We start from the raw sequence: 25716 nt of genomic DNA on the forward strand, positions 1-25716 counted from the left end.
CAGAAATAATCCTTAGAATGTGCTCTTAAACTACCACTGTTCACTTTTCCACATAATCACCAGACAATTGGATACATTTCTGCAAACGATGAAGCCGTCACGGAAGAAGTCGACACTCTGTTTCCGCAACCGGTGTCTCACAGTCTCCATCGTGCACAGATCTTCCGATAGCCAAGCGAAGCAATAATGTGACCCACACGTTCTTGTGAAATGCCAACTATGCCGGGCTGTGGTGCAGGCTGGAGAGCAAGCCAGCTGCAACCAGCTGCAATGAATCACTCTGACCAGGAGGTCATGAGTTCGAGGCCCGCTCGGAGCCTATGTTTGTCTTGTCTTTGTTCTATGTTAAAAGGCATTGAATGTTTGCCTATATGTGTAATGTGATCCGCCCTGAGTTCCCTTCGGGGTGAGAAGGGCGGAATATAAATGCTGTAAATAAATAAATTTCTCTCTGAGTGATATGACAATCGTCCTGAATCAATCTGTCAACCTTTTGCTTGTGAAACTCGGTGGTTGCTGTCACAGGACGTCCAACTCTTTGCTTGTCACGCAAGTCAGATGTTCCCACCTTGACATCTTTAAACTTACTCGCCCAACGACGCACAGGACTCACATCAATGCAATCCCCATAAACAGCTTGCATTCTCTGATGAATCTCCTTTGGGGTGACACCTTCTGCTGCCAAGAAGTCGATGACTGGGCGTTGCTTGAGTCGCATTGACTGACCGTCTGTGCCGGGTTCCATACTTTGCACTTTAACAACACAACCGTTCAATGCTAAGACTTCCCACCAAATGGAACTGTAGAGGAGAGTCTACTGAACAAGCCAGGACCTGCCGCAGACCAGGACTGCCATCTGTTGAGGAGTTACGAAGGTGGAGGCATTACTTTTCATTCAACCCTCGTATATGCCATACATGTATATGATCCATCTCACTGGACCAGTTTCATCACCACCAGCATTGGGTCTTTTGTAAAGTAAATGGATCTTCGTTTTCTGCCCATAAAGACCCAAGAAAATATTTTCCTTTGGGTGGCTCGTAAACAGAAGGGAGAATTAGTCTCTGAAAGACTATTCTATGGTATACTACTGTATGGTATGCCTTATTTATGTATTTTAATGCATCTATGCATTTTGTAGAAATATTTTTAATATATGTATTTTGTTTTAATTTTTAATATGTGTATTTTGTAGACTGTAGATGATTATGTGTGTTTTTAGCGATGTTGGAACCCATCTCAAATCACAAGAAATGGGTAAGAAATTGAATTATTATTGTCAAAGGCTTTCATGGCCAGAATCATAGGGTTGTTGTGTGTTCGGGCTGTATGGCCATGTTCCCGAAGCATTCTCTCCTGACGTTTCACCCACATCTATGGCAGATAGTCTCATAGGTTGCCTGCCATAGATATGGGTGAAACATCAGGAGAGAATGCTTCTGGAACATGGCCATACAGCCCGGAAAACACACAAGAACCTTGAATTATTATTATTATTATTTGAGCCACAGGAGAGGCTTCAAATTATATTCAACTTGCAGGGACCAAGTTTGCTCAGGCCTGTGATTGTACAAGGGCTGCTGCTGGGAAAGAAAAGTCACATGTGTAGGACCTATGATTGGCCATCTACAAAGACGTTGCCCAGGGGATGTCTGGATGTGTTACCATCCTGCTAGGAGGCTTCTCTCATGTCCCCACATGGGAAGCTAGGGCTGACAGATGGGAGCTCACCCCATCTCGAGGATTCAAGCTGCAAACCTTCAGATCAGCAATTCAGCTGGCACAAGGGTTTAACCTGCTGTGCAAGGGTTTAACCCCAGTAATATCTGGGCTATGCTGGTGATATATGCTAGAAAAGTACAGTATCACATCTGTAATACAATGGCACTCAGTCATATATCTATAGTTTCAGGAAACTCACTGGGAACATATCCCCTACCAATACTGTATTTCAAGATTAACCTTGTCATATTAAAATGATGTATAGATTTGATAAATGTAGATTTTATATGTATGGGTATGAATGAATTGAATGAAAGGAATGAATGAATGAGCTAATAATTCTGGAGGCGCCATTATGAAGACTAAGGTCTGCAATGACTAAATCATTTGCTACCTGCTTGATGAATTTTAATTAGAACCTGCTAATGTGAACTGAAATGGCTAACCTGACCTAGTAAACTGTGATAGGAACTGTGACAGTAATAAGAGAAATGTTTACATCTGTTTACATTTGTCAACATTTGCTGACCGGAAACCAGTATCTGTTAAGAAGGAAGTCAATACAAGGCTCCTAACGTTTACCAACACCAATGAAGGAGAGTCAACATCTGCCAGGAACTGAGGTGGAATCAACTTGTTTCAAGCTGGAAAAACATCTGTAATTCATTTACAACTTTGGAACAACATCAGCAGAATATATTCCTATAAAAGACTCAATCTAATAATTCTTAAGTGTGACAGGCAGCTGTGCTGTTCACTCACCTGATCAATTGAAAGAGGTGGTGTACCTTTGGAGTGTCAGATCTGCTATGGGAAAAGCAGGATTCTGGACTCATGAAAGAGGAATCAGTTGCAGGGAATCAGTTTCTGCTGTAGGAAAAACAGGGAACTGATCCTTGGCATTGTTTTTAGGGAAAAGAGGATGCATTCTGGAGTTTTGGAAGTGTGTTGGCAGGCTGCAGGAAAAGCAGGGTTTGGCTTAAGCAGGTACTTCTCCAAGGAGATAAGAATAGGGTAATACGAGGGCTATCCAGAAAGTAGATTACGCTTTGGAATTTAAAATGAACAAAGTAGAGGAGAAAACATTTACCATATGCAGTTGAAAGCCACACCCAAATATCACTTCTCAACATAGTCCCCATTGAAATCTAGGCACTTCTCATAGTGATAAAAGAGCTTGGAAAGTCCTTCCCCACCAAACTTTGCCACTTGGTTTGCGTCCTCAGCCAGGCGGGCATCCCTCCCGCAGCTGCGCATGTGCATGTGCTCAGCTTTCCCCCACGCTCATCCTGGATCGCTCTTCTAAGGTTTTGCAAGAAGCACACCTTTCCTATCCCAAAATATGGTCTCCATAACCTTTCCATGCAAGCCTAGATTTCAAAGGGGATTATGTTGAGAAGTGCTATTTGGGTTTGGCTTTCAACTGCATATGGTAAATGTTTTCTCCTACACTTTGTTCATTTTTAATTCCAAAACGTAATCTACTTTCTGGATAGCCCTCATATTTGGATGAATGATGATGAATGAATGTGTATGTGTACTAAGTAAAAAAGGAGCCCCGGTGGCGACGTGCATTAAAGCGCTGATCTGCTGAACTTGCAGACCAAAAGGTCCCAGGTTCAAATCCTGGGAACGGCTTGAGAGCCCGCTGTTAGCTCCAGTTCCTGTCAACCTAGCAGTTCGAAAACATGCCAATGTGAGTAGATCAATAGGTACCGCTTTGGCGGGAAGGTAATGGCGCTCCATGCAGTCATGCCGGCCACATGACCTTGGAGGTGTCTACGGACAATGCCGGCTTTTTGGCTTAGAAATGGAGATGAGCACCAACCCCCAGAGTCAGACATGACTGGACTTAACGCCAGGGGAAACCTTTACCTTTTACTTACTAAGTAAAAATATAATTCCCCTTTATTTGTTAGCCAAAGTAACTGTAGGTTGTTTGTGGATTCAATGTAGTTACATAGAATCTGTATGTCTGTACGTCTAAATGTTGTTCTGTGAAAGTTGTGATGCTCTTTCTCATACTGGAAAATTGTAATAAAAAGAAACTATGCTTTAAAGTTATTGAAAAGTTATTTGTAACAACCTCACGGCAAGAACAGTGCCAATGTCAAGTGTGGATAGGACACACATTGCCTTTCCACATATTCTTCTGGCCTCCTGTCATGAAAGGAAAGGATATACACCAACAGCCACACAAGCCTTCTACTGAAAGGTGGGTTTATTCTGAGAAATAAGTGCTAATGATTTGATCCCGGACTTCCACCCCACGGGGATCTTGTTCTACAATGCCATCGGTCTCCAGGTAGGGAGGCACGGGGACCTCGGTGTCCACCCCTTGTCCGCCATTGATGATGGGCAGCTGGCGCCGCAGGGCCATGTTGTGTAACATGGCGCACACCACAAAGACCTTGGCCACCTTCTCTGGGCGAAGCATCAGGCGGCCCCCCGTGGAGTGGAGGCACCGGAAACGCATCTTGAGCTGCCCGAAGGCCCTCTCCACCACCATCCGCGTCGTCTCGTGCGTGGCGTTGTAGCGTGCCACCGGTTCCGGCCCTTCGTCGGGATGTGGCGTCATAAGGAAAGGGCGCAAGGGGTAGCCACTGTCACCTGTGGAGAACAAACAATACAATCATATTAGTAAATTGTAGCACAGCTGGTTAGTCGCCAGCAGCAATAGATCACTGTGGACCAGAAGGCTGGCAAGTTCGAAGCCTGAATTGGATTGAGCACCTGACTGTTAAGGCTAGCCTACTGTCCACCTAAGCAGTTCAAAAACAGATAAGTACTGTAGAAAAATTAGGCACCGTTTAAAGAGGGGAGGTATTTTACGACACCATAAAAAATGCCGGCGATTAAAGAAGAAAGGAGGGAAAATTCTGCAATGAAAAGGGCTTGTTGTCATAGCAGATGAAGCAACAGGACACCCTGTGGCTGGAATCAAGCATAACCTCCAGGTACCGAAGTTGGAAAATGCACAAATACCTCTGTCTGTCTGTCTTGTATGTCTGAAAATATGCCATTGAATGTTTGCCATGTACCTGTGCATTGAGTTCCCTTCGGGATGAGAAGGGCAGAATATAAATACTGTAAATAAATAAAAAAATTTATTTGTAGACCACTCTATCTCCCCGAGGGGACTCAGTACAGTTTCCAACATGTATGGCAAACATTCAACGCCAAAAGGGAAAAACATTAAAACAAATTACATCAGGACAAACCATATTAAACAATATAAAAGCATCCTAACTTTAAACTTAATAACAGACAAAGTAACTGACAGTAAGCCTGCAGGCTGTGGCGCAGGCTGGTTAGCAGCCAGCTGGAATAAATCATCCACAAGAGGTCATGAGTTTGAGGCCAGCTCGTGTTGGGGTGATACCTGACAATTAAATATATATATATATATATATATAGTCCCTACTAAAGATAGTTGCATCTATCAAGTAGGAAATTTAGATACCACTTATATGTGGGAAGGCTAATTTCTGACACCATAAAAATCATCCAGCCGCCGTTGGAATGAGGAAGCTGCCGTCATAGTGGATGATGAAGCAGCTGCTCCCTCTGTGGCTGGAATCAAGCATACCCTCAAGAAGCTGGAAGCTGGAGAAGGTTTGAATTGCCTCTGTGTCTGTCTCTGTCTCTGTTCTATGTTCATATGGCATTGAATGTTTGCCTTATATGTGTACAATGTGATCCGCCCTGAGTCCCCTTCGGGGTGAGAAGGGCGGAATACAAATACTGTAAATAAATAAATGGGAGCCCCGGTGGCAAAGTGTGTTAAAGCACTGAGCTGTTAAACTTGCAGACCGAAAGGTCCCAGGTTCAAACCCCGGGGGCGGCATGAGTGGCCGCTGTTAGCTCCAGCTTCTGCCAACCTAACAGTTCGAAAACATGCCAATGTGAGTAGATCAATAGGTACCGCTCCAGCAGGAAGGTAACGGTGCTCCATGCAGTCATGCCAATGGCTACATGACCTTGGAGGTGTCTACGGACAACGCCGGCTCTTCGGCTTAGAAATTAGAGATGAGCACCAACCCCCAGAGTCGGTCACGACTGGACTTAACGTCAGGGGAAACCTTTACCTTAACACTAAATAAGAAAAACTAAAATCGATAGCTAAAACTTTATAAAAGATGACTTGTTGTCCAACACATCGCTGGGATGTTTTAATGCCTAGAAATACCAGTAAATACTGTAAGTACGTAAGTAAATAAATAAATAAATAACCTATACGGATATAATAATACAGTAGAGTCTCACATATCCAACACTCACTTATCCAACACTCACTTATCCAATGTTCTGGATTATCCAACGCATTTTTGTAGTCAATGTTTTCAATACATCATGATATTTTGGTGCTAAATTCGTAAATACAGAAATTACAACACAACATTACTGCATATTGAACTACTTTTTCTGTCAAATTTGTTGTTAAACATGATGTTTTGATGCTTAATTTGTAAAATCATAATTTAATTTGATGTTTAATAGGCTTTTCCTTAATCCCTCCTTATTATCCAACATATTCGCTTATCCAACATTCTGCTGGCCCGTTTATGTTGGATAAGTGAGACTCTACTGTAATATTAATTTAACAATAAATAAGAAAAACTAAAACAATAGCTAACATTTTACAATAAGTGACATGTTGTGCAACACATTGAGCCCAATGCACAATGGCTGGGATATTTTCATGCCTACAAATACCAGTCTCGGACTACAGAACAATCTTTCCTGCCCCTTCCCTGAGATAACACTCACCCAGGAGCCATCCCTTCCCATCCGGCCACGACTCCAGGAGTCTCTGCAGCTGGGAGAGCTGGAATATCCGGGCGTCGTGGACGCTCCCGGGGAACTTGGCCAACACGTGGGTGAAGCACCCCGAGGCGTCGCAGGTGGCCTGGACATTCAGGCTGTGGAAGTTGTGGCAGTTGCGGTAGAGGGCTGGCATATCCGCGGGCGCGATGATGGGAACGTGGGTGCAGTCCACAATCCCGATGACGTTGGGGAAGCCCGCGATGTCGAAGAAGGCTTCCCGGGTGCGGCGGAGCTCCGAGTCGGTGGTGGGGAAGGTGATGTGTTCGTGGACGTGCCGGAGCATGGCTTCCAAGAAGGCGTCCAGGCAGCGGCTGACGGACGACTGGGAGACCCGGAGGTTGTCGCCCGTCATCCGCTGGAAGGAGCCCGTCCCCAGCACCTGCAGGGCTATCAGCACCTTCTGCAGGGTGGGGATGTGCCTGCGGCTGGCCGAGGCCCCGTCCAGGTAGGGCGCCAGCAACGTGCACAGGTCCTGGATGGCCTGGCGGTCCAGTCGGAAGCGGGTCAGGCACTCCTCGTCCGACACCTGCAGCTCGTGGGTGCGCATACGGATGAGCCGGGTCCGTCGAGGCGGCCGCCTGTTGTGGATCTCGAGGTTGGCGGCATAGACAAGGTCCAAGAGGCCCTCGTCGTCAGAGCTACCCTCCTCCGGGTAGAGGCGAAAGGGGCCACCCGCCCGCGGCTCCACCTGACCGAGTGTCCCTGTGGAGACAAGAAGAGCGAGGAGAGGCCCTGGTTACATTCTGGGTTGGAGGGTGGAGACACACCGCTTTCATGCACGTAGCTTTGTATCTTGTACAGTAGAGTCTTGCTTAGCCAACCTTCGCTTATCCAACGTTCTGTATTATCCCACACAGCCAGCCTTTTAGTAGTCAGCGTCAGGGGGCCGGGCTGTGGTGCAGGCTGGTGAGCAGCCTGCTGCAATAAATCACTCTGACCATGAGGTCATGAGTTCGAGGCCAGCCCTCGAAAAAATAGCCCCTGCTCGTTGCTGACCTAGCAACCCGAAAGATAGTTGCATCTATCAATTAGGAAATAAGGTACCACTTATAAAGTGGGGAGGCAAATTTAACTAATTTATGATGTTGGAATGAAGAAGTGCCGTCACAATGGATAATGAAGCAGCTGCTCCCCCCTGTGGCCAGAATCGAACATCCCCTCAGGAGAAGGTTAAATTGCCTCTGCGTCTGTCTCTGTCTTGGTTCTATGTGTATATGGGCATTGAATGTTTGCCCTATATGTATATAATGTGATCCGCCCTGAGTCCCCTTCGGGGTGAGAAAGGCGGAATATAAATACTGAAAATAAATAAATAAATACATTTTGTCGTCAATCTTTTCAAGATATTGCGGTATTTTGGTGTTAAATTCGTAAATACAGTAATTACCACATAACGTTACCATGTATTGAACTGCTTTTTCTGTCCATTTCTTGTAAAACATGATTTTTTGGTGCTTTATTTGTAAAATCATAACATAATTTTATATTTAATAGGCTTTTTCTTAATCCCTCCTTATTATTATCCAACAATTTCGCTTGTCCAACGTTCTCCCGGCCCATTTATGTTGGATAAGTGAGACTCTACCGTATATAGATACACGCTTACAAGATACCAGTTTTGTATCTTGTAACCTTGTGTTTCCCTTCACAAAATGACACTTTCCCATCCTGCCTTTTAACTTCCATCTTTGTACAAGAGCTATTTGCCTCCGTTCGTTCTCTCCTTCCGCCTTCATTTCCATGCCATTAAGTTTTTAGAAACAAACAGAGCTTGTGTAAAGTCTTTTAGTGATCTGTTTACATTTTACACAATCAACACTTGCAGGACGTTTGCAGATTTGATTCCAATGCTATCACTTGTTCTTCCAGTACAACTTTATGATCAGCTTCTGCAAGAAACTGACCAGAGTCCCACTGTATTTATTTATTTACTGTTCATTTACTATATTTCTATCCCACTCTTCTCACCCCGAGGAGGACTCAAAACCCAAAGATTTCTAGAGAGAACATCTCTAGGTCCTCCTCTGTCTTTTATGGCCAACTTCTGGCAGGGGCAGATCGTAGTCTTCTGCTGGAGGACCTACACTTTCATAGAGTCCACACCAAGGGATGCACCCAGAAATCTCTAGGTCCTCCAGTTCGACTATGGCATTAATGTCAAGCAGAAGTTAACAGCAGAGTTGTGCTGAAGAAGTTAACTTTTGCTTGATGTTGCTCACATAATTGCACTAGAGGACCTAAAGATTTGGCAAACAGATACACAAATCGACAACCAACTCAACTACATGTTTACCCAAATTACTGGCCTCTTCTTCATCCACCTCTCGCTTGGCTTCCCTGAATAATTGTTTCGGTACAACGTCTGATGGAGGTTGTTCGGCCTCGGCTTCAGGAGAATCCGCGTTGTCCATCTCAAACAGCCCCAGCACCTAAAAATAACAGGAAAGATCTTGCTCAGGGTCCAAGATGCAAGGTTTGGCTTTTGAGAATATCTCATAGTTGGATTTACAGTCGGATTTAACTTTTGCAGATTTGATTATGTGCATCTTGGCTCAACATGAACTCTGTAGGCATTTGTACAGAAAACACCTAACTAGGAATCTCAAGGTCCTCCAACACAATACAGTGATAGATGTCTGGCAGATGTCAACCACAGATCCATGCTAGAGCGAAAATTTCTTAAATGTCTTAGCACTCACAACCTCTTTCCACCTGGAAATTCTTTATGTGTCCTCGGTTATGTACTGTAGGTATATAAAATAAATATAAAACCAAAACATTTACTGATAATAAGTCAGCATTTGCAAGACATGCAAAACAGGCTGATTTTCAATGTATTGTCGAAGGCTTTCATAGTCAGAATCACTGGGTTGCTTTGAGTTTTCCTGGCTGTATGGCCATATTCCAAACACATTCTCTCCTGATGTTTCACCCACATCTATTGCAGACATCCTCAGAGGTTGTGAGGTCTGTTGGAAACCAGGCAAGTGGGGTTTATATATCTGTGGAATACTGTCCAGGGTGGGAGAAAGAATTCTTGTCTAAGGTAAGTGTGAATGTTGCCATTGGCCACCTTAATTAGCATTTAATAGTTGTGCAGCTTCAAAGCCCGGCTGATTCCTGCCTGGGGGAATCCTTGGTTGGGAGGTGTTAGCTGGTCCTGATTGGTTCATGTCTGGAATTCCCCTGTTTTTGAGTATTGTTCTTTATTTATTTACTAGAGTTTTTTAAATACTGGTAACCAGATTTTGTTCATTTTCATGGTTTTCTCCTTTCTGTTGAAATTATCCACATGCTTGTGGATTTCAGCGGCTTTTCTGTGTAATCTGACATCGTGGTTGTTGGAGTGGTCTAGCATTTCTGTGTTCTCCCGCCCTGGACATTATTCCACAGATAAATAAACCCCACTTGCCTACTTTCCAACAGACCTCACAACCTCTGAGGATGCCTGCCATAGATGTAGGTGAAACTCCAGGAGAGAATGCTTCTGGCCATGCTGCCTGGAAAACTCTCAGCAACCCAGGCTGATTTTTCTTTTTGTGGAATACAGCTGTAGCTTTTAGGTCCGTTTTTATCACCATCCAGTCTTGACTATTTACTGCCCTAACCCTCAGCACTTTATTCCTGAATCTCATTGCCTTGCGTTTTTGCACATGCCTGCCTTCCCAGTAATTTCTTAATAGCTCCACCGTTTAGTCCTGATGCTCGCTGATGTATTTTATGAATGTTATTTTATTGTTATTGTTTTAATTATATATGCTGTCATTGTATTGTTTTATCTGTTGACTGGGCTTGGTCCCCATGTGAACTGCTCTGGGTCCCCTCGGGGAGATGGAAGTAAGTTATAAGTAAAGCATTATTATTATTATTATTATTATTACCCCCAATGGCGCAGCATGTTAAAGCGCTGAGCTACTGAACTTGTGTTCCGGAAGGTCGCAGGTTTGAATACGGGAAGCGGAGTGAGCACCCACTGTTAGCCCCAGCTTCTGCCAACCTCGCAGTTCAAAAACACGCAAATGTGAGATCAATAGGTACTGCTCCAGTGGGAAGGTAACGGCGCTTCATGTAGTCATACCAGCCACATGATCTTGGAGGTGTTTTTGGACAATGCCGGCTCTTCGGCCAAGAAATGGAGATGAGCACCAACCCCCAGAGTCGGTCACAACTAGACTTAAGGGGAAACCTTTACCTTTACCTTATTTATGTTTGTGTTTTTAATAATCCAATATTTGTGTATGTTTTTAATGATGTGTATTTGCATGTGTATCTAAAGTATGTGTCTGTGTGCATGTGTTTTAATGGTGCATGTTTATGGTTTTATAAGTTGCACAATTGTGATTTTTTTAAGGATGCGTATACGTGTGTTTTAATGGTGCACATGTGTGTGTATTTTTAATGATGAGTGTTTGTGTGTTTTAATAGCAAATGATTCTGAGTGTGATTGTGCATGTTTGTATGTCCTACCTGCTGGAGCTCCCGGTGACATAGTGGCTTAAATCCTTGTGACTTGAAGGTTGGGTTGCTGACCTGAAGGCTGCCAGGTTCGAATCCAACCCGGGGAGAGCGTGGATGAGCTCCAGCTCCATGCGGGGACATGAGAGAAGCCTCCCACAAGGATGGTAAAAACATCAAAAAAAAACCCTGGGCAACGTCCTTGCAGATGGCCAATTCTCTCACAGCAGAAGCGACTTTCTCAAGTCACTCCTCACACGAAAAAAAGGCCTACCTGCTGCTCCCTCCTTTCAGCTTCTTGCTGCATTTGTAGGAAATCCTCTGCCAAAGCCGCTGCCTGGGAGCAGGTCTCCGGTTCGTGTTCCTTCACCCAGCTCTGGATGTCCGGAGGCAGGATGGCCAGGAACTGCTCCAGGATCAGCAGCTCCAGGATCTGCTCCTTGGTGTGCCGCTCGGGTTTCAGCCACCGGTGGCAAAGGTACCAGAGCTGGCTGCAGACCTCGCGGGGCCCCTCGGCCTCCTGGTACCGGAACTGCCGGAAATGCTGGCGCTTCATTTCCCGGCTGGCCGAGTCGTCCCCCACGACCTCCTCCTTGACTTTCACCATCCCCGACTCTCCGATCTCCCCGGAGTCCAAGATTTGGACGTCTGGGTCGTCTCTGCGGTTGTGCCTCGGCAAGTGCCGGGTGGCCCGTCCGCCCCTGGGCCAGTGTCGGGCCACCGTTGGCCCCTCAGAAGACGGAGACACCGCCTGCCTTTCTTCCCACTCGACAGGCCGCGACACCCGTGGGTTCCTCCACCCTGAGCGAGGAGAGCGTGTTGCGTTGAGGAGCTCCTTGTGTTGGGACGCTCGGTTTCGAGGCAGCCGCTCCATTCTCTCTCGGTGCCCTCCGCGCGTTGAATGCCCTTTCCCCCGCCACCTTTCGTCCGTCTCTGGGTTCTCGGCCTCTTCTTCCTCCTCTTCCATTTTCGCTCCTCGCCGGGCAACTTGCTCTAACGCACTCTGGAACTGGAGGCTTGGCGCGGCTCCCCGTTTAGCGGCCATTTCTGGGACAGTCCGTGTGGTTTTGCTTTTTCTCTCCCGCAGATCCTCTCTGAAAATTAAAAAAAGGTCTTGGAGAGGCGTTGGTTTTTCCAGGCTATTGAAATGGTGGTGAAAACGTTCAACTGGAGGTCTTCAGAAGCACACGGGACCTTTCCAAACCAACAGGGTCAATGGTTGATTGCGTGGCCTTCCACCTGAAAAATTGGAAAGAGAAGATGAACATTCATTGGTCCCTTAAAAAGTGGAACAAAAGGGGAATTTATTAGAAGACCAGCAAAAGGAAACAAAGAGACCAACATTCAATCCAAACAGCAGCACAATGGAGTGCTTAGAGCAGGCATGGGCAAACTTGGGCCCTCCGGGTGTTTTGGACTTCAACTCCCACAATTCCTAACAGCCTAACACCTGGAGAACCCAAGTTTGCCCATGCCTGGGTTGGTCAGGCTATGATCCAAAGGAAATGGGTTCAAATCTCCATTTGGCCACGAAGCGTGTGTATTTATGTGCGGACTTTTAGCTTTAGCCCAGTGGTTCCCAACCTTTTTTTTGACCAGGGACCACTCTCCAACATTAGTACCAAAAGGCTTACAAATCAGTTTTTGGTCAACTTTAGATTCGGTTTGGTTATTTGGGGTGCCAATTCAGAAAATTGCATTGGATAGACCACATCAGCTCTAATTTTTGATATAGAACATAAGCCATCCAGTAGTCACCATTTGCTTGCCCACAGAAAATCATATTTAATAATCTAGAGCTGATGTGGCCTATCCAATGCAATGGTCAGCTCTGCGGAAAGGAGCAGAAATAAAACAAATCAATAAAGAGAAATGAGGTTTGCGGACCAGATTTTCGTGCGGCCCACAGGTTGAGAACCACTGCTTTAGCCTAACCTATCTCACCAAATTGGTGTGAGAATAAAAATGGGGAGGATAGAAGGGAAGTGCCTTGGATTAAGGGCAAGTTATGGAGCCCTTGGTGGCACAAAGGGTTAAACCGCTGAGCTGAACTTGCTGACCGAAAGGTCGATGATTCGAATCCAGGGAGCGGGGTGTGCTCCTGCTGTTAGCCCCAGCTTCTGCCAAACTAGCAGTTCGAAAGCATGCAAATGTGAGTAGATCAATAGGTACTGCTCCGGCGGGAAAGTAATGCTGCTCCATGAGATCATGCTGGCCACATGACCTAGGAGGTGTCTACAGACAACGCTGGCTCTAGAAATGGAGATGAGCACAAACCCGCAGAGTCGGACACTACTAGACTTAATGTCGGGGGGAAACCTTTACCTTTTACTATGAGTGACTTGGATAAAAGGCAAGCTATAAAGGCAACCAATAATTAAATACAAATAGCCAGAGTTGTTGCAAGCTTGAAGAGAGTCACATACATTACCCTCCAACTGTTCAGATTTGCTGTTAAAATGTCTCTGGTCCCACTTTTCCCACTGTTGCTTAAATTTCCCATTTTCTCTCTCCTTCTTCTCATTCCCTCCCCTCCATAATCAATCGCTGCAAACTCAGGGTGCATCTACACTGCAGAATGAATGCAGTTTGACACCGCTTTAACGGCCATGTCTCAGTGCTATGGAACTGCCAAGTTTCCAACCCTTAAACTTGCCTAAATAAGGCTTGTAACTGAGCTCTGTCTGATGAAAAGTCCTCAACCAAAACACATTGGATGGTTCCAAGTAGCGAACCAATGAAACGATCATTTCAAAAGAGGTGTGTGTGTGTGTGTGTGTGTGTGTTGGTTTAAACTGCCTTGTCATGTCCTTTGTTCCCCTCCACAGCTAGTGGAGGGTGCAAAACACGGAAATACAATGCAAGCCTATTATCCCCGAGGAAGTGTACTTAAAGGCAACAGAGTGTTATTCCACTCAGGCTGCAAGCGGCTGGTTATTTACTTTTGAGATTCTGCCTTAACAGTCAAGGAGCGGGAGACGGATTCTGGGGTTTTGTGCAGCCTGCCATCAAAGTCTCTTGACTTGATTCAGGTACACTTGTCACTCACAGGCAGCGATACACCTCCCGCTTAGTGAAAAATAAGGACTGAAATGGGTTCATGGAACACATCAGAATAGTTATCCAGCTTGAGGACCCCTTATTATCCAAAATGCTTGGGGCCAAAAATGTTTCAAATTCCTGGATCTGCAAAGGTATCTATATATATAAAAGAGTGATGGCATCACGGCGACCCACAAAACAACAAAACTACAGGCCCCCCAACCTCGAAATTTGACAACACAACCCATCATCCACGCCTCTAGGTTGATACAACAAAAAGAAAAGAAAAATAAAGTCCTAATTAGAGAGAGAGGAATAATTGCTTTTATCCAATTGCTGCCAGTTAGAAGGCTAAGCTCCTCCCACTTGGTCTCCTAGCAACCCAATAAAAATAATAAAAAACACTAAAAATAATTAAAAACACTAAAAATTTAATACAATGAAATACTATAATAACAGAAAATAACTAAAATAATACAAGGAAATAATAAAATATAATAAATAAAAAGATAACTTACAATAAAAATAATTTAAAAATACAAATAATGTCAAATAAAAATTCCACAACAATTTTTAACCAATACCACCACCACTTTGCCACAGCAACGCGTGGCCGGGCACAGCTAGTACATAATAAAGACAGGACCCAAGTCCAAACATTACATTCACTTACGTTTCACGCTCACACACATACAGTAGAGTCTCACTTATCCAACATTCGCTTATCCAACATTCTGGATTATCCAACGCAGTCTGCCTTTTGTTTTTGTAGTCAATGTTTTCAATACATTGTGATATTTTGGTGCTAAATTCGTAAATATAGTAATTACTACATAGCATTACTGCGTATTGAACTGCTTTTTCTGTCAAATTTGTTGTCAAACATGATGTTTTAGTGCTTAATTTGTAAAATCATAACCTAATTTGATGTTTAATAGGCGTTTCCTTAATCCCTCCTTATTATCCATCATATTCGCTTATCCAACATTCTGCCGGCCCGTTTATGTTGGATAAGTGAGACTCTACTGTATGTGTAAATGAATATCTAGACACACACCACATATACATATCCTGATGGCAATTTTATATAATCTTCAAAGAAGTATTTTGTGCACATGTTTTTGCATATACAGTAGAGTCTCACTTATCCAACATTCTGGATTATCCAACGCAGTCTGCCTTTTAGTAGTCAGTATTTTTGTAGTCAATGTTTTCAATGCATAGTGATGTTTTGGTGCTAAATTTGTAAATACAGTAATTACTACATAACATTGCTGTGTATTGAACTGCTTTTTCTGTCAAATTTGTTGTATAACATGATGTTTTGGTGCTTAATTTGTAAAATCATAATGTCATTTGATGTTTAATAGGTTTTTCCGTAATCCCTCCTTATTATCCAACATATTCGCTTATCCAATGTTCTGCTGGCCCATTTATGTTGGATAAGTGAGACTCTACTGTACAAACAACGTGAAGATTGGACCCAAGTCTAAACAGGAAATTCATTTATGTTTCATCGAGGTCGTATGCACATACTCTGACAATTAACTATATACTTGGTTTACTGAGGAGCTGGCAGCGATGAAGCGAAAGAAGAGGGAACTAGAGTGCGTGTGGCGATCAGGGTATAACGAGTCAGACCGAACACGGCTCGGCTCCTATCTTAGGGCATATGCCGCGGCAATCAAAGCTGCAAGGAGAGTCCACCTTGCGGCCAACATTGCGTCCACACAGAACCGTCCGGCGGCGCTGTTCCGTGTCATCAGAGGGTTGTTAACTCCCACCAATCAAGGTGGGAGCCCTGATAACTCGGCAGCCCGCTGTGAAGCATTTGCTCGGTTCTTTGCGGACAAAGTCGCTCTGATCCGTTCCGACTTTGACACCATATTAACGGCAGTCTCTGAGGATGTAACGAGTGCACCTGCTTGTCCAGTTTTGTTGGATTCATTTCAATTGGTTGAGCTCGAGGATGTGGACAAGATCCTGGGAGAGGCGAGACCGACCACATGCATCCTAGACCCCTGCCCATCCTGGCTGGTGAGAGAAGCCAGAGGGGGTTTGGCCGAGTGGGTGAAGGTGGTGGTGAATGCCTCCCTTCGGGAGGGCAAGTTTCCAGCGAGCCTAAAAATGGCTGTGATCAAGCCGCTGTTGAAAAAGCCATCATTGGATCCCACTCAATTCGGAAACTTTCGGCCTATTTCCAGTCTCCCCTATTTGGGCAAGGTCTTGGAACATGTGGTTGCTTCGCAGCTCCAGGGTTTCTTGGTTGACACTGATTTTCTGGATCCGGCACAGTCTGGCTTTAGGCCGGGGCATGGTACTGAGACAGCCTTGGTCGCCTTAGTCGATGATCTACGCCGGGAACTGGACAGGGGGAGTGTGTCCCTGCTGGTTCTGCTGGACCTCTCAGCGGCCTTCGATACCGTCGATCACAGTATCCTTCTGGGACGCCTCGCGGGAATGGGACTTGGAGGTACTGTTTTGCAGTGGCTCCACTCATTCCTGGAGGGTCGGTGCCAGATGGTGTCATTGGGGGATGCCTGCTCGGCCCCACAACCGTTGACTTGTGGGGTCCCGCAGGGCTCTGTGTTATCTCCCATGTTGTTTAACATCTACATGAAGCCGCTGGGAGAGATCATCAGGAGTTTCGGGGTGTGGTGTCATCTGTACGCAGATGATGTCCAGCTCTGTCACTCCTTCCCACCTGCTACTAAGGAGGCTGTTCAGGTCCTGAACCGGTGCTTGGCCGCTGTGTCGGACTGGATGAGGGCCAACAAATTGAAATTGAATCCAGACAAGACAGAGGTCCTCCTGGTCAGTCGGAAGGCCGAACAGGGTACTGGGTTACAGCCTGTGCGGGATGGGGTCACACTCCCCCTGAAGGCGCAAGTGCGCAGTCTGGGGGTGATCCTGGACTCATCGTTGATCCTGGAGCCCCAGGTCTCAGCGGTGGCTAGGGGAGCCTTCGCACAATTAAAACTTGTGCGCCAGCTGCGACCGTACCTTGGGAAGCCGGACTTGGCCACGGTGGTACACGCCCTTGTTACATCTCATTTAGACTACTGCAACGCACTCTACATGGGGCTGCCTTTGAAGACTGTTCGGAAGCTTCCATTAGTCCAACGGGAGGCTGCCAGGTTAATAACTGGGGCGGCGTACAGGGAGCGTACTACTCCTCTGTTACGCCAGCTCCACTGGCTGCCAATTAGCTACCGAGCACAATTCAAGGTGCTGGCTTTAGCCTATAAAGCTCTAAACGGTTCCGGCCCAGCTTATCTGTCCGAACGTGTCTCCCGCTACGACCCACCTCGAAGCTTAAGATCGTCAGGTGAGGCCCTGCTCGCGGTCCCGTCAGCCTCACAGGTGCGTCTGGCGGGGACGAGAGACAGGGCCTTTTCAGTGGTGGCTCCCCGCCTATGAAACGCCCTCCCCATTGAAGTCAGGCAGGCTCCCTCCCTCCTGTCTTTCCGAAAGAGGACAAAAACGTGGTTATGGGACCAGGCATTTGAGCATGAGTAGCAGCAAAAATGAGATATGAATATATGATCTACTGACAGACCCCACCTGGACATGGAAAGTGCCTTAAATGTATATTTAAATGTATAATTATGTATATTTTAATGGATATTCTTAATTTTATTGTAATTTTTAATCTTGATCGATTTTTAAATTTGATGACAACTGTTTTTAATGTGTATGGTTATACTGTAAGCCGCCCTGAGTCCCCTGATGGGTGAGAAGGGCGGGGTAGATGTAATAAATAAATAAATAAATAAATATACATAATGTGCTGTCGAAGGCTTTCATGGCCGGAATCAATGGGTTGCTGTGAGTTTTCCGGGTTCTATGGCCATGTTACAGAAGCATTATCTCCTGACATTTCGCCCACATCTATAGCACGCATTCTCAGATGTTGTGATGTCTGTTGGAAGCTAGGCAAGTGGGGTTTGTACATCTGTGAAAAGTCCAGGTTGGGAGAAAAAACTCTTGTCTGCTGGAGGCAAGTGTGAATGTTGCAGTCAATCACTTTGATTAGCATTGAAAAGCCTTGCAGCTTCAAAGCCTGGCTGATTCCTGCCTGGGAGAATCCTTTGTTGGTAGGTGTTAGCTGGCCCTGATTGTTTCATGTCTGGAATATGTCAGATTACAAAGAGAAGCCATTGAAATCCACAAACGTGTGGACAATTTCAACAGAAAGGAGGAAACCATGAAAATGAACAAAATCTGGCTACCTGTATTTTTTTTTAAAAAAACTTTAAAATCAGGACAGTGAATAAAGAACAACACTCAGAAAACAGGGGAACTCCAAACATGAAACAATCAGGGCCAGCTAACACCTCCCAACAAAGGATTCCCTAGGCATGTATCAGTTAAGACTTTGAAGCTGCAAGGCCATTCAATACTAATTAGGGTGATTGATTGCAACATTCACACTTATAACAGACAAGAGTTCTTTCTCCCACCCTGGACATTATTCCACAGATATATAAACCCCACTTGTCTAGTTTCCAACAGACCTCACAACCTCTCAGGATGCCTGCCATTAATGTGGGCGAAACATCAGGAGAGAATGCTTCTGGAACATGGCCATTCAGCCCAGAAAACTCACAGCAACCCACTGTATATATGATATTATTAATAATCTTGTGTGTGAATCCTTGAACCATTAGAAAGCAATGGGGTCACTATCTCAACCACCTATGCGGACAATTTTGGAATATTTTTGATTTCAGAAAAGGGAGGTTCAACCTGTATAATACTGCCAGGAGGAGCCTAAATACCACCGGTGCACTAAAACCTGGCTGATCTTGGAAGCTAACAAGGGTCAAACCTGGTTATTACTTAGAAGCAAAGCAGGGCTAACCCTGATTAGTACTTGGAGGAGAGAATGCCACTGAATACACATAGATACACACTTTTCAATAATGATGGTGTGCAATTCAGAGGAGCTAAGGGACCACATTATCTGCCACCCAAATTTGGGGGACTAAATGAGACATCAGATCCTTCCTGATTTTGGAAGCTAAATAAAGTCAGCTCTGGTTAGTATTTGGCTGGGAGACTGTCATTATACTAGACACTGAGGCTGTATTTCAGAGGAAGGAAAGCCACCTCTGCTGATTTCTTGTGTTAAGAAAGCCCGTGAAATTCATAAGACAATAGATAGATAGATAGATAGATAGATAGATAGATAGATAGATAGACAGACAGACACCCTCCAGCATCAGTTTGCCAACAAACATCAGCCTCTGGGGAGCACAACATGGAGAGTACAACTGTATTATGTTTTAAATGCTTGTTTACGTTTTACTGATTGCTTATGTTTTTTGGACCCCTCGGTGACACAGTGTGTTAAAGCGCTGAGCTGCTGAACTTGCAGACAGAAAGGTCGCAGGTTCGAATCCAGAGAACGGGGTGAGCACCTGCTGTTAGCTCCAGCTTCTGCCAACTTAGCAGTTCGAAAACATGCCAATATGAGTAGATCGATAGGTACCACTCCGGTGGGAAGGTAACGGCATTCCATGCAGTCATGCCGGCCACATGACCTTGCAGGTGTCTACGGACAACACCGGCTCTTCGGCTTAGAAACTACTGGACTTAACGTCAGGGGAAACCTTTACCTTTACCTTTTATTTGTTTTATATTTGTCCCTTTGATGTCGTTGATTTTTTTATTGGATTTTAACATGTTGGAAGCTGCTTTGGGTCCCTTTGCGGGAGAAAAGTGGCATATAAATAAATAAATAATAATAATAATAATAATAATAATAATAATAATTATTATTATTATTGGAGTGCTTCCTCCCTTAGACCTCTGGTCGACCAAAGCTTAGGCACTGGACAAGACAAGCCTTTGATCTAACCCATTATTATGCTCTAGCGTAGTATCTACATTGACTGAGAGGCCTCAAGGACTAGACTTTGAACCTTGTGTGCACAAAACATGTGCTCTGGCACTAAACTATGGTCCTTTCCTAAGCAACGAGGAACATGGGACACTACCTTGCTCCAAACCACACAGGTCTGATCTAGCTTAGTATTGGTGAGACTCACTGAAACAGACTCTTTGGAGACTCAAAACAATGGTCTTTTTTCAGCCTTGCCTGCTATTACACTTTGGGTACACCTCCACTGAATGCAGTTTTACATCACTTTAACTGCCATGGCTCCATACTATGGAATCCCGGGAGCTGTAGTTTTACAAAGTATTTAGTAAAACTAAAGTAAAACATGAGTGCTTCACCATAGAATCACAGAGTTGGAAGAGACCTTGTGGGCCATCCGGTCCAAGCCCATTCTGCCAAGAAGCAGGAAAATCACTTTCAAAGCACCCCCAACAGATGGCCAACCAGTCTCTGTTTAAAACTACAACTCCCAGGATTCTCAGGCATTGATCCATGGCAGCTCAAGTGGTGCCAAACTGCATTAATTCTACAATGTACAGCCAACGTAAAAGACCCAAGCGCCAAGTTAGTGATTGCAGGGTTGGACTATGACTCTGGGGACCAAACAGCTTCAGAAAACTCTGTGATACGATTGCCTAAATTCTCTATGTCTGTGTCGGATGCGGATGAGCACATGGAGAAGAAGCGGAACAAATTCAGGGTGAAAGTTATGGTTCAAATTTTTTATACTGAGCCCTCTCCAAAGGAATTTGTTAGGTTGTTAACTTGACCCAAATTTCTGCAGCTTACATTGGCGTATTATGTTCAAAACAAACAAAACTTTTCTTAAAATATGAATCAGATCAATTCAAAATTTGCTTAAGAACATTAACTTGCACGGAAGAAACTTACGGTAGCTTGCAGCTTTGCTCAGAAGTGACTTTGATGGAGTTCAATGAGATTTACTTCTAGGTGACTAGGTACATCCCCAGGCGGAACAAAAACCACACACATTTACCTGGGAATGATCCCTCCCCAACCCAATTGGACCAACTTTGGACAGCGTTGCACAGCACTAGGAGTAAGCCTTCCCCAACTCAACTGGTTGATATCCCGTGTTCGGATATCAGCCAGCACGCCAATGCCTTAAATCAAGAAATAGTTTTCTAAGAGCTACAGAGATACTCGCAGGAACATCTCAGCAGGCAAGAGTCCAAAAGTGGCAGGCTAAAACCTGGAACCCCAAGCCAGGGCTGACACTGAATGAGAGACTCCTTGCTGGATACACAGAAGATTGGCTGACTTGGAAGGCACTGAACAGACTGCATTCTGGCACCATGAGATGCAGGGCCAACCTTGAGAAATGGGGCAACAAAGTGGAGTGCACGGCATGTGAGTGTGGAGAAGGGCAAACCGCAGACCACCTACCAAAATGCAGCCTGAGCCCTGCCATATGCACAATGGAGGACCTTCTTATAGCAACACCAGAGACACTCCAAGTGGCCAGTTACTAGTCAAAGGACATTTAGTATAATGACAAATTTTTAACTTTGTCTGTGTTTTTAAATACATTACAATTGTACCCTCGGTTTGCTTCTGACACGATAAAAAATGCATTATTATAATTATAATTCTTGCTCCATGGCTGAGGAGTAAGCATTGCAGTGTTAGGAGTAAACCTTCCCCAACTTGACTGGTCTGACTCTGGAGTAGACATTGCACTGAGAGTGAACCCGGTCCATCTCGAAACTGGACTGCCTCTGGAGTAGGAGTGAACAGGACTGAGAGTAAATCTTCCTCAATTGAACTGGATTGACCCTCAGAGCAACCCTTCCTCAACTTCCTCCTCTTTTGTTCAACTGCAAAATACATAATTAAAATTATTGCTCCATGGCTGAGAAGTAAACATTGCGCAGTATTAGGAGCAAGCCTTCCTCAACTTGACTGGTCTGACTTTGGAGTAGGCACTGCACTGGTCCGAATCAAAACTGGACTGTCTTTGGAGTAGGAATGAACAGGACTGCGGGGGAAATACAATTTCCCAAATTGTATTTAAATATGTTTTTATATATGCTTATTTTAATGTTGATGTAATTTTCTCGTGTTATATGCTGTAGGCACGATGTTGTGCCATTTGTATGCCGCCTTGAGTCCCCATAGGGGCTGAAAAAGGTGGGATATAAATATGTTATACTATACTAAACTTTTAATGCCTTAAATGATTGTTTTAATATTTTTGTTTTAATTATGTATTATTTAAATTATGACTTGTTTAATTAGTTTTTAACATTGATGCTTGTCTTAATTATTCATTTTATGATGTTATATGATATGCTGGGCTTGGCCCCATGTGAGCCGCTCCGAGTCCCCATTGGGGAGATGGAGTTGGCATACAAAAATAAAGTTATTATTATTATTATGGTAAATAAATAAATAAATATACTTTGGAGTAGGCATTGGACTGAGAGTGAACCCTCTCCAACTCAAAACTGGACTCCCTCTGGAGTAGGAATGTCAGGACTGGGAGGAAATCCTCCCCAATTGAACTGGACTGAACCTCAAGTAGGAAAGCAGAAAATTCAAAGCAACCCTTCCTCAATTGGACTGACATTTCCAGGACTTTCTTCCTCTTTTGTTCAACTGCAAAATGCATAATTGTCATTATAATTATTACTCCATGGCTGGAAAGTAAGCATTGCACAGTATTAGGAGTGAGCCTTCCCCAACTCAATTGGTCTGACTTTGGAGTAGGAATAGCACTGAGAGTGAACCCTCTCCAGCTCAAAACTGGACTGGCTCTGGAGTAGGAATGGACAAGACTGGGAGGAAATCTTCCCCAATTGAACTAGATTGAACCTCAAGTAGGAAAGCAGAAAATTCAGAGCAAACCCTTCCTCAACTGGACTGACATTTCCAGGACTTTCTTCCTTTTTTGTTCAACTGCAAAATGCATAATTGTCATTATAATTATTACTCCATGGCTGGAAAGTAAGCATTGCACAGTATTAGGAGTGAGCCTTCCCCAACTCAATTGGTAGGCATAGCACTGAGAGTGAATCCTCTCCAACTCAAAACTGGACTGGCTCTAGAGTAGGAGTGAACAGGACTGGGAGTAAATCCTCCCCAGTTGAACTGGATTGAACCTCAAGTAGGCAAGCAGAAAAATTCAGAGCAAACCCTTCCTCAACTGGACTGTCATTTCCAGGACTTTCTTCTTCTTTTGTTCAACCGCAAAATGCATTATTATCATCATCATTATTAATATTAATCCATGGCTGACTTTTGTCCCCTCCCTGGAAACAAAGAGGGTGCAAACCAGGCCAGGAATGACCAAGAATCCCAGTCCCCTCCAAGTGCCCAACCTTTCCAACCTCCAAGGCGCACAAGAGGCCGGCCATTCCTTGCCCCCAAAGAAGGGGCTGGAAAAGGAGGAAAAATACACGGTCCTGCTCCAAATTTGGAAGCAAGGGAGAACAAAGGAAGGGGACACCTACCTAGGGATCCCTTGCTTCCTTCTCCTTCCTTTCTCTCCCTTTTCTCCCTTCCTTCCTCCCTCCCCGCTTCCTTTCCCCCCTTTGTGCCACCTTGTCCTTGGGTCTAGTTTCTGCCATTGTCCTGGGCGCAGAGGCCATGCTTCTTGCAAAGGATCAGCCTCACAAAACCCTCCCTCCGCTTGGCTTTTGGGGGGGTTTGGGGGGTCAGGGTCCCTCCCCTTCCCTCCCCCCTTTTACTTTTATTTGCACAAAGGGGAGGGGGAAAACTTCGCTTGGGTTTGGCATTGTCCCCTGTTTACCTACCGGGCATCCTCCGGCACATTTCTCGCTTCTCTTGCGCGCAGGGAGGAGAGGGGAAAATCCACTCTCTGTCCTCTTTTTTCCCCTTCTCTCTCTCTTTCTCTCTCTCTCCAAAGAGGATAAAAAGGGCCTTGGGTCTTAAGAGCCTCCTCTTAGCTCAAGTTTCGTGTCCTCTCTGGGAAAGGCCAGCCTCTATCAGCTTAACCCCCTCCTGATCCAAAAGAAGCCTCTCTCTCTCTTTCTCTCTCTTTCTCTCCAAATGCGCAATGGGGAGCTTTCGCGCTGCAGTTTTGCATCCAAAACATTGGCAAAGTGGCAGTGTTTTTGGGGGGGATTCAATCCTCTCAGCCCCCCTCTCTTTTGGGTGCCTTGAATCCCAGCTTTGTAACAGCCGGGAAAGTGGCAGATTGCAGAGGGTTAAACACAAGCCAGTGGGCTGGGGAGGAGTATATTTAAAAAAAAAATAGTCCTAGGCGGAAGGAGAGGGGTTTAAAAGTCAGACAATGCCTTTCATTATGGGGGAAGAAGAAGGCTGAAGTCGAGTCAGGCAGGATCCTGCCATGCTCAGCCTTTCCCTTCAAGCCTTGTTAGAAGAAGGGGAAATTCGCTCCAATAATTAAATAATAATAATACCTATAAATATTGCCCTGCCAATCAGGCCCCGTTACCTGCCTCCAGCAGGCTGAGAACAAAAGAAGCAGGTGGTGCTTCAGGGGGTGGCCTTTTTCAAAGAGGGAAAGAGACCTTTCAGTGGCTATTATTTTTAAAATAACTCCAACCATCTCACAGGCAGGTCTCAAACCTCTTCTGTAGGTTTCTGTGGTGAGTGGCACCTACTGAACTGCTGCTTCAGCTTTAAGGAGAAACAAAAGAATGGGAAATAAAACCAAAGTATTTAAAGGAGACTCATACAAAGTCTGTTTTGGTGGTCCTTGGATACTTTGGAGTCTTTGGTTTACCCGTTTTTCTGGACAAAAGAAATGTCTGGAATGTTTTAAAATGGGTTGCATCGACATTTACATTTCACGACATCTTAGTACAGTAGAGTCTCACTTATCCAAGCTAAATGGGCCGGCAGAAGCTTGGATAATAAGGAGGGATTAAGGAAAAGCCTATTAAACATCAAATTAGGTATTGATTTTACAAATTAAGCACCAAAACCTCATGTTATACAACAAATTTGACAGAAAAAGTAGTTCAATACACAGTAATGTTATGTTGTAATTACTGTATTTACAAATTTATCACCAAAATATCACGATATATTGAAAACATTGACTACAAAAATGGCTTGGATAATCCAGAAACTTGGATAAGCGAGGCTTGGATAAGTGAGACTCTACTGTAACTCCAGCAAACAGCTCACAGGCAGGTTTCCAACCCTGAAGGCTTCTGTTGTGAGTGGCACCTACTGAACTGCTTCAGCTTTAAGGAGAAACAAAATAATGGGAAATAAAACCAAAGTACAGTAGAGTCTCACTTATCCAACATTCACTTAGCCAATGTTCTGGATTATCCAACGCATTTTTGTAGTCAATGTTTTCAATACATTGTGATATTTTGGCGTTAAATTTGTAAATACAGTAATTACTACATAGCATTACTGCGCATTGAACTACTTTTCCTGTCAAATTTGTTGTCTAACATGATGTTTTGGTGCTTCCTTTGTAAAATCATAATCTAACTTGATGTTTAATAGGCTTTTCCTTAATCCCTCCTTATTATCCAACATATTCGCTTATCCAACATTCTGCCGGCCCGTTTATGTTGGATAAGTGACAGAAAGACAGACAGCATGATAATGATAAAACAATATACTAACCTACTAACAGTCTAAATGAAAATTGTAAGATTTTCTTTGCAGATATGAATAAATAATTTAAGAAAAGATTTAATGTGTTGTCGAAGGCTTTCATGCCCGGGATCACAGGGTTGTTGTATGTTTTCCGGGCTGAATGGCCATGTTCTGGAAGTATTCTCTCCTGACATTTC

General features: G+C 44.5%; 1 protein-coding gene across 2 annotated transcripts; it reads right to left on the reverse strand.

Moving 5' to 3' along the window:
* Positions 1-3925: 3925 nt before the first annotated feature.
* On the reverse strand, positions 3926-24302 carry LOC103280955 (uncharacterized). 2 transcript variants are annotated; one of them, XM_008121412.3, is made up of 5 exons: positions 23728-24302; positions 11279-12243; positions 8843-8978; positions 6493-7251; positions 3926-4332 (listed from the first exon to the last, which is right to left on the reverse strand). In XM_008121412.3, the coding sequence occupies exons 2-5, from the start codon at positions 12047-12049 to the stop codon at positions 3944-3946; spliced, it is 2055 nt and encodes a 684-aa protein (XP_008119619.1). In that variant the 5' UTR covers positions 12050-12243; positions 23728-24302; the 3' UTR covers positions 3926-3943. The 2 variants fall into 2 exon arrangements, with proteins under 2 accessions (XP_008119619.1, XP_062829465.1); XM_062973395.1 differs by lacking the exon at positions 23728-24302 and adding an exon at positions 23425-23446.
* Positions 24303-25716: the final 1414 nt, after the last annotated feature.

The sequence above is a fragment of the Anolis carolinensis genome, chromosome 2 (assembly GCF_035594765.1).
Source record: "Anolis carolinensis isolate JA03-04 chromosome 2, rAnoCar3.1.pri, whole genome shotgun sequence".
NCBI classification, from domain to species: Eukaryota; Metazoa; Chordata; class Lepidosauria; order Squamata; family Dactyloidae; genus Anolis; species Anolis carolinensis.

Bases quoted from the DNA above. Each gene is read 5' to 3' on its own strand.
- LOC103280955 (XM_008121412.3), bottom strand. From the start codon at position 12,049: ATGGCCGCTAAACGGGGAGCCGCGCCAAGCCTCCAGTTCCAGAGTGCG. The intron at 7,252-8,842 runs GTAAACATGTAG...TTGTCTCCACAG, and splicing joins AGAAGAGGCCAGTAATTTGG to GGACACTCGGTCAGGTGGAG. The intron at 4,333-6,492 runs GTGAGTGTTATC...TGTTCTCCACAG, and splicing joins TGGGAAGGGATGGCTCCTGG to GTGACAGTGGCTACCCCTTG.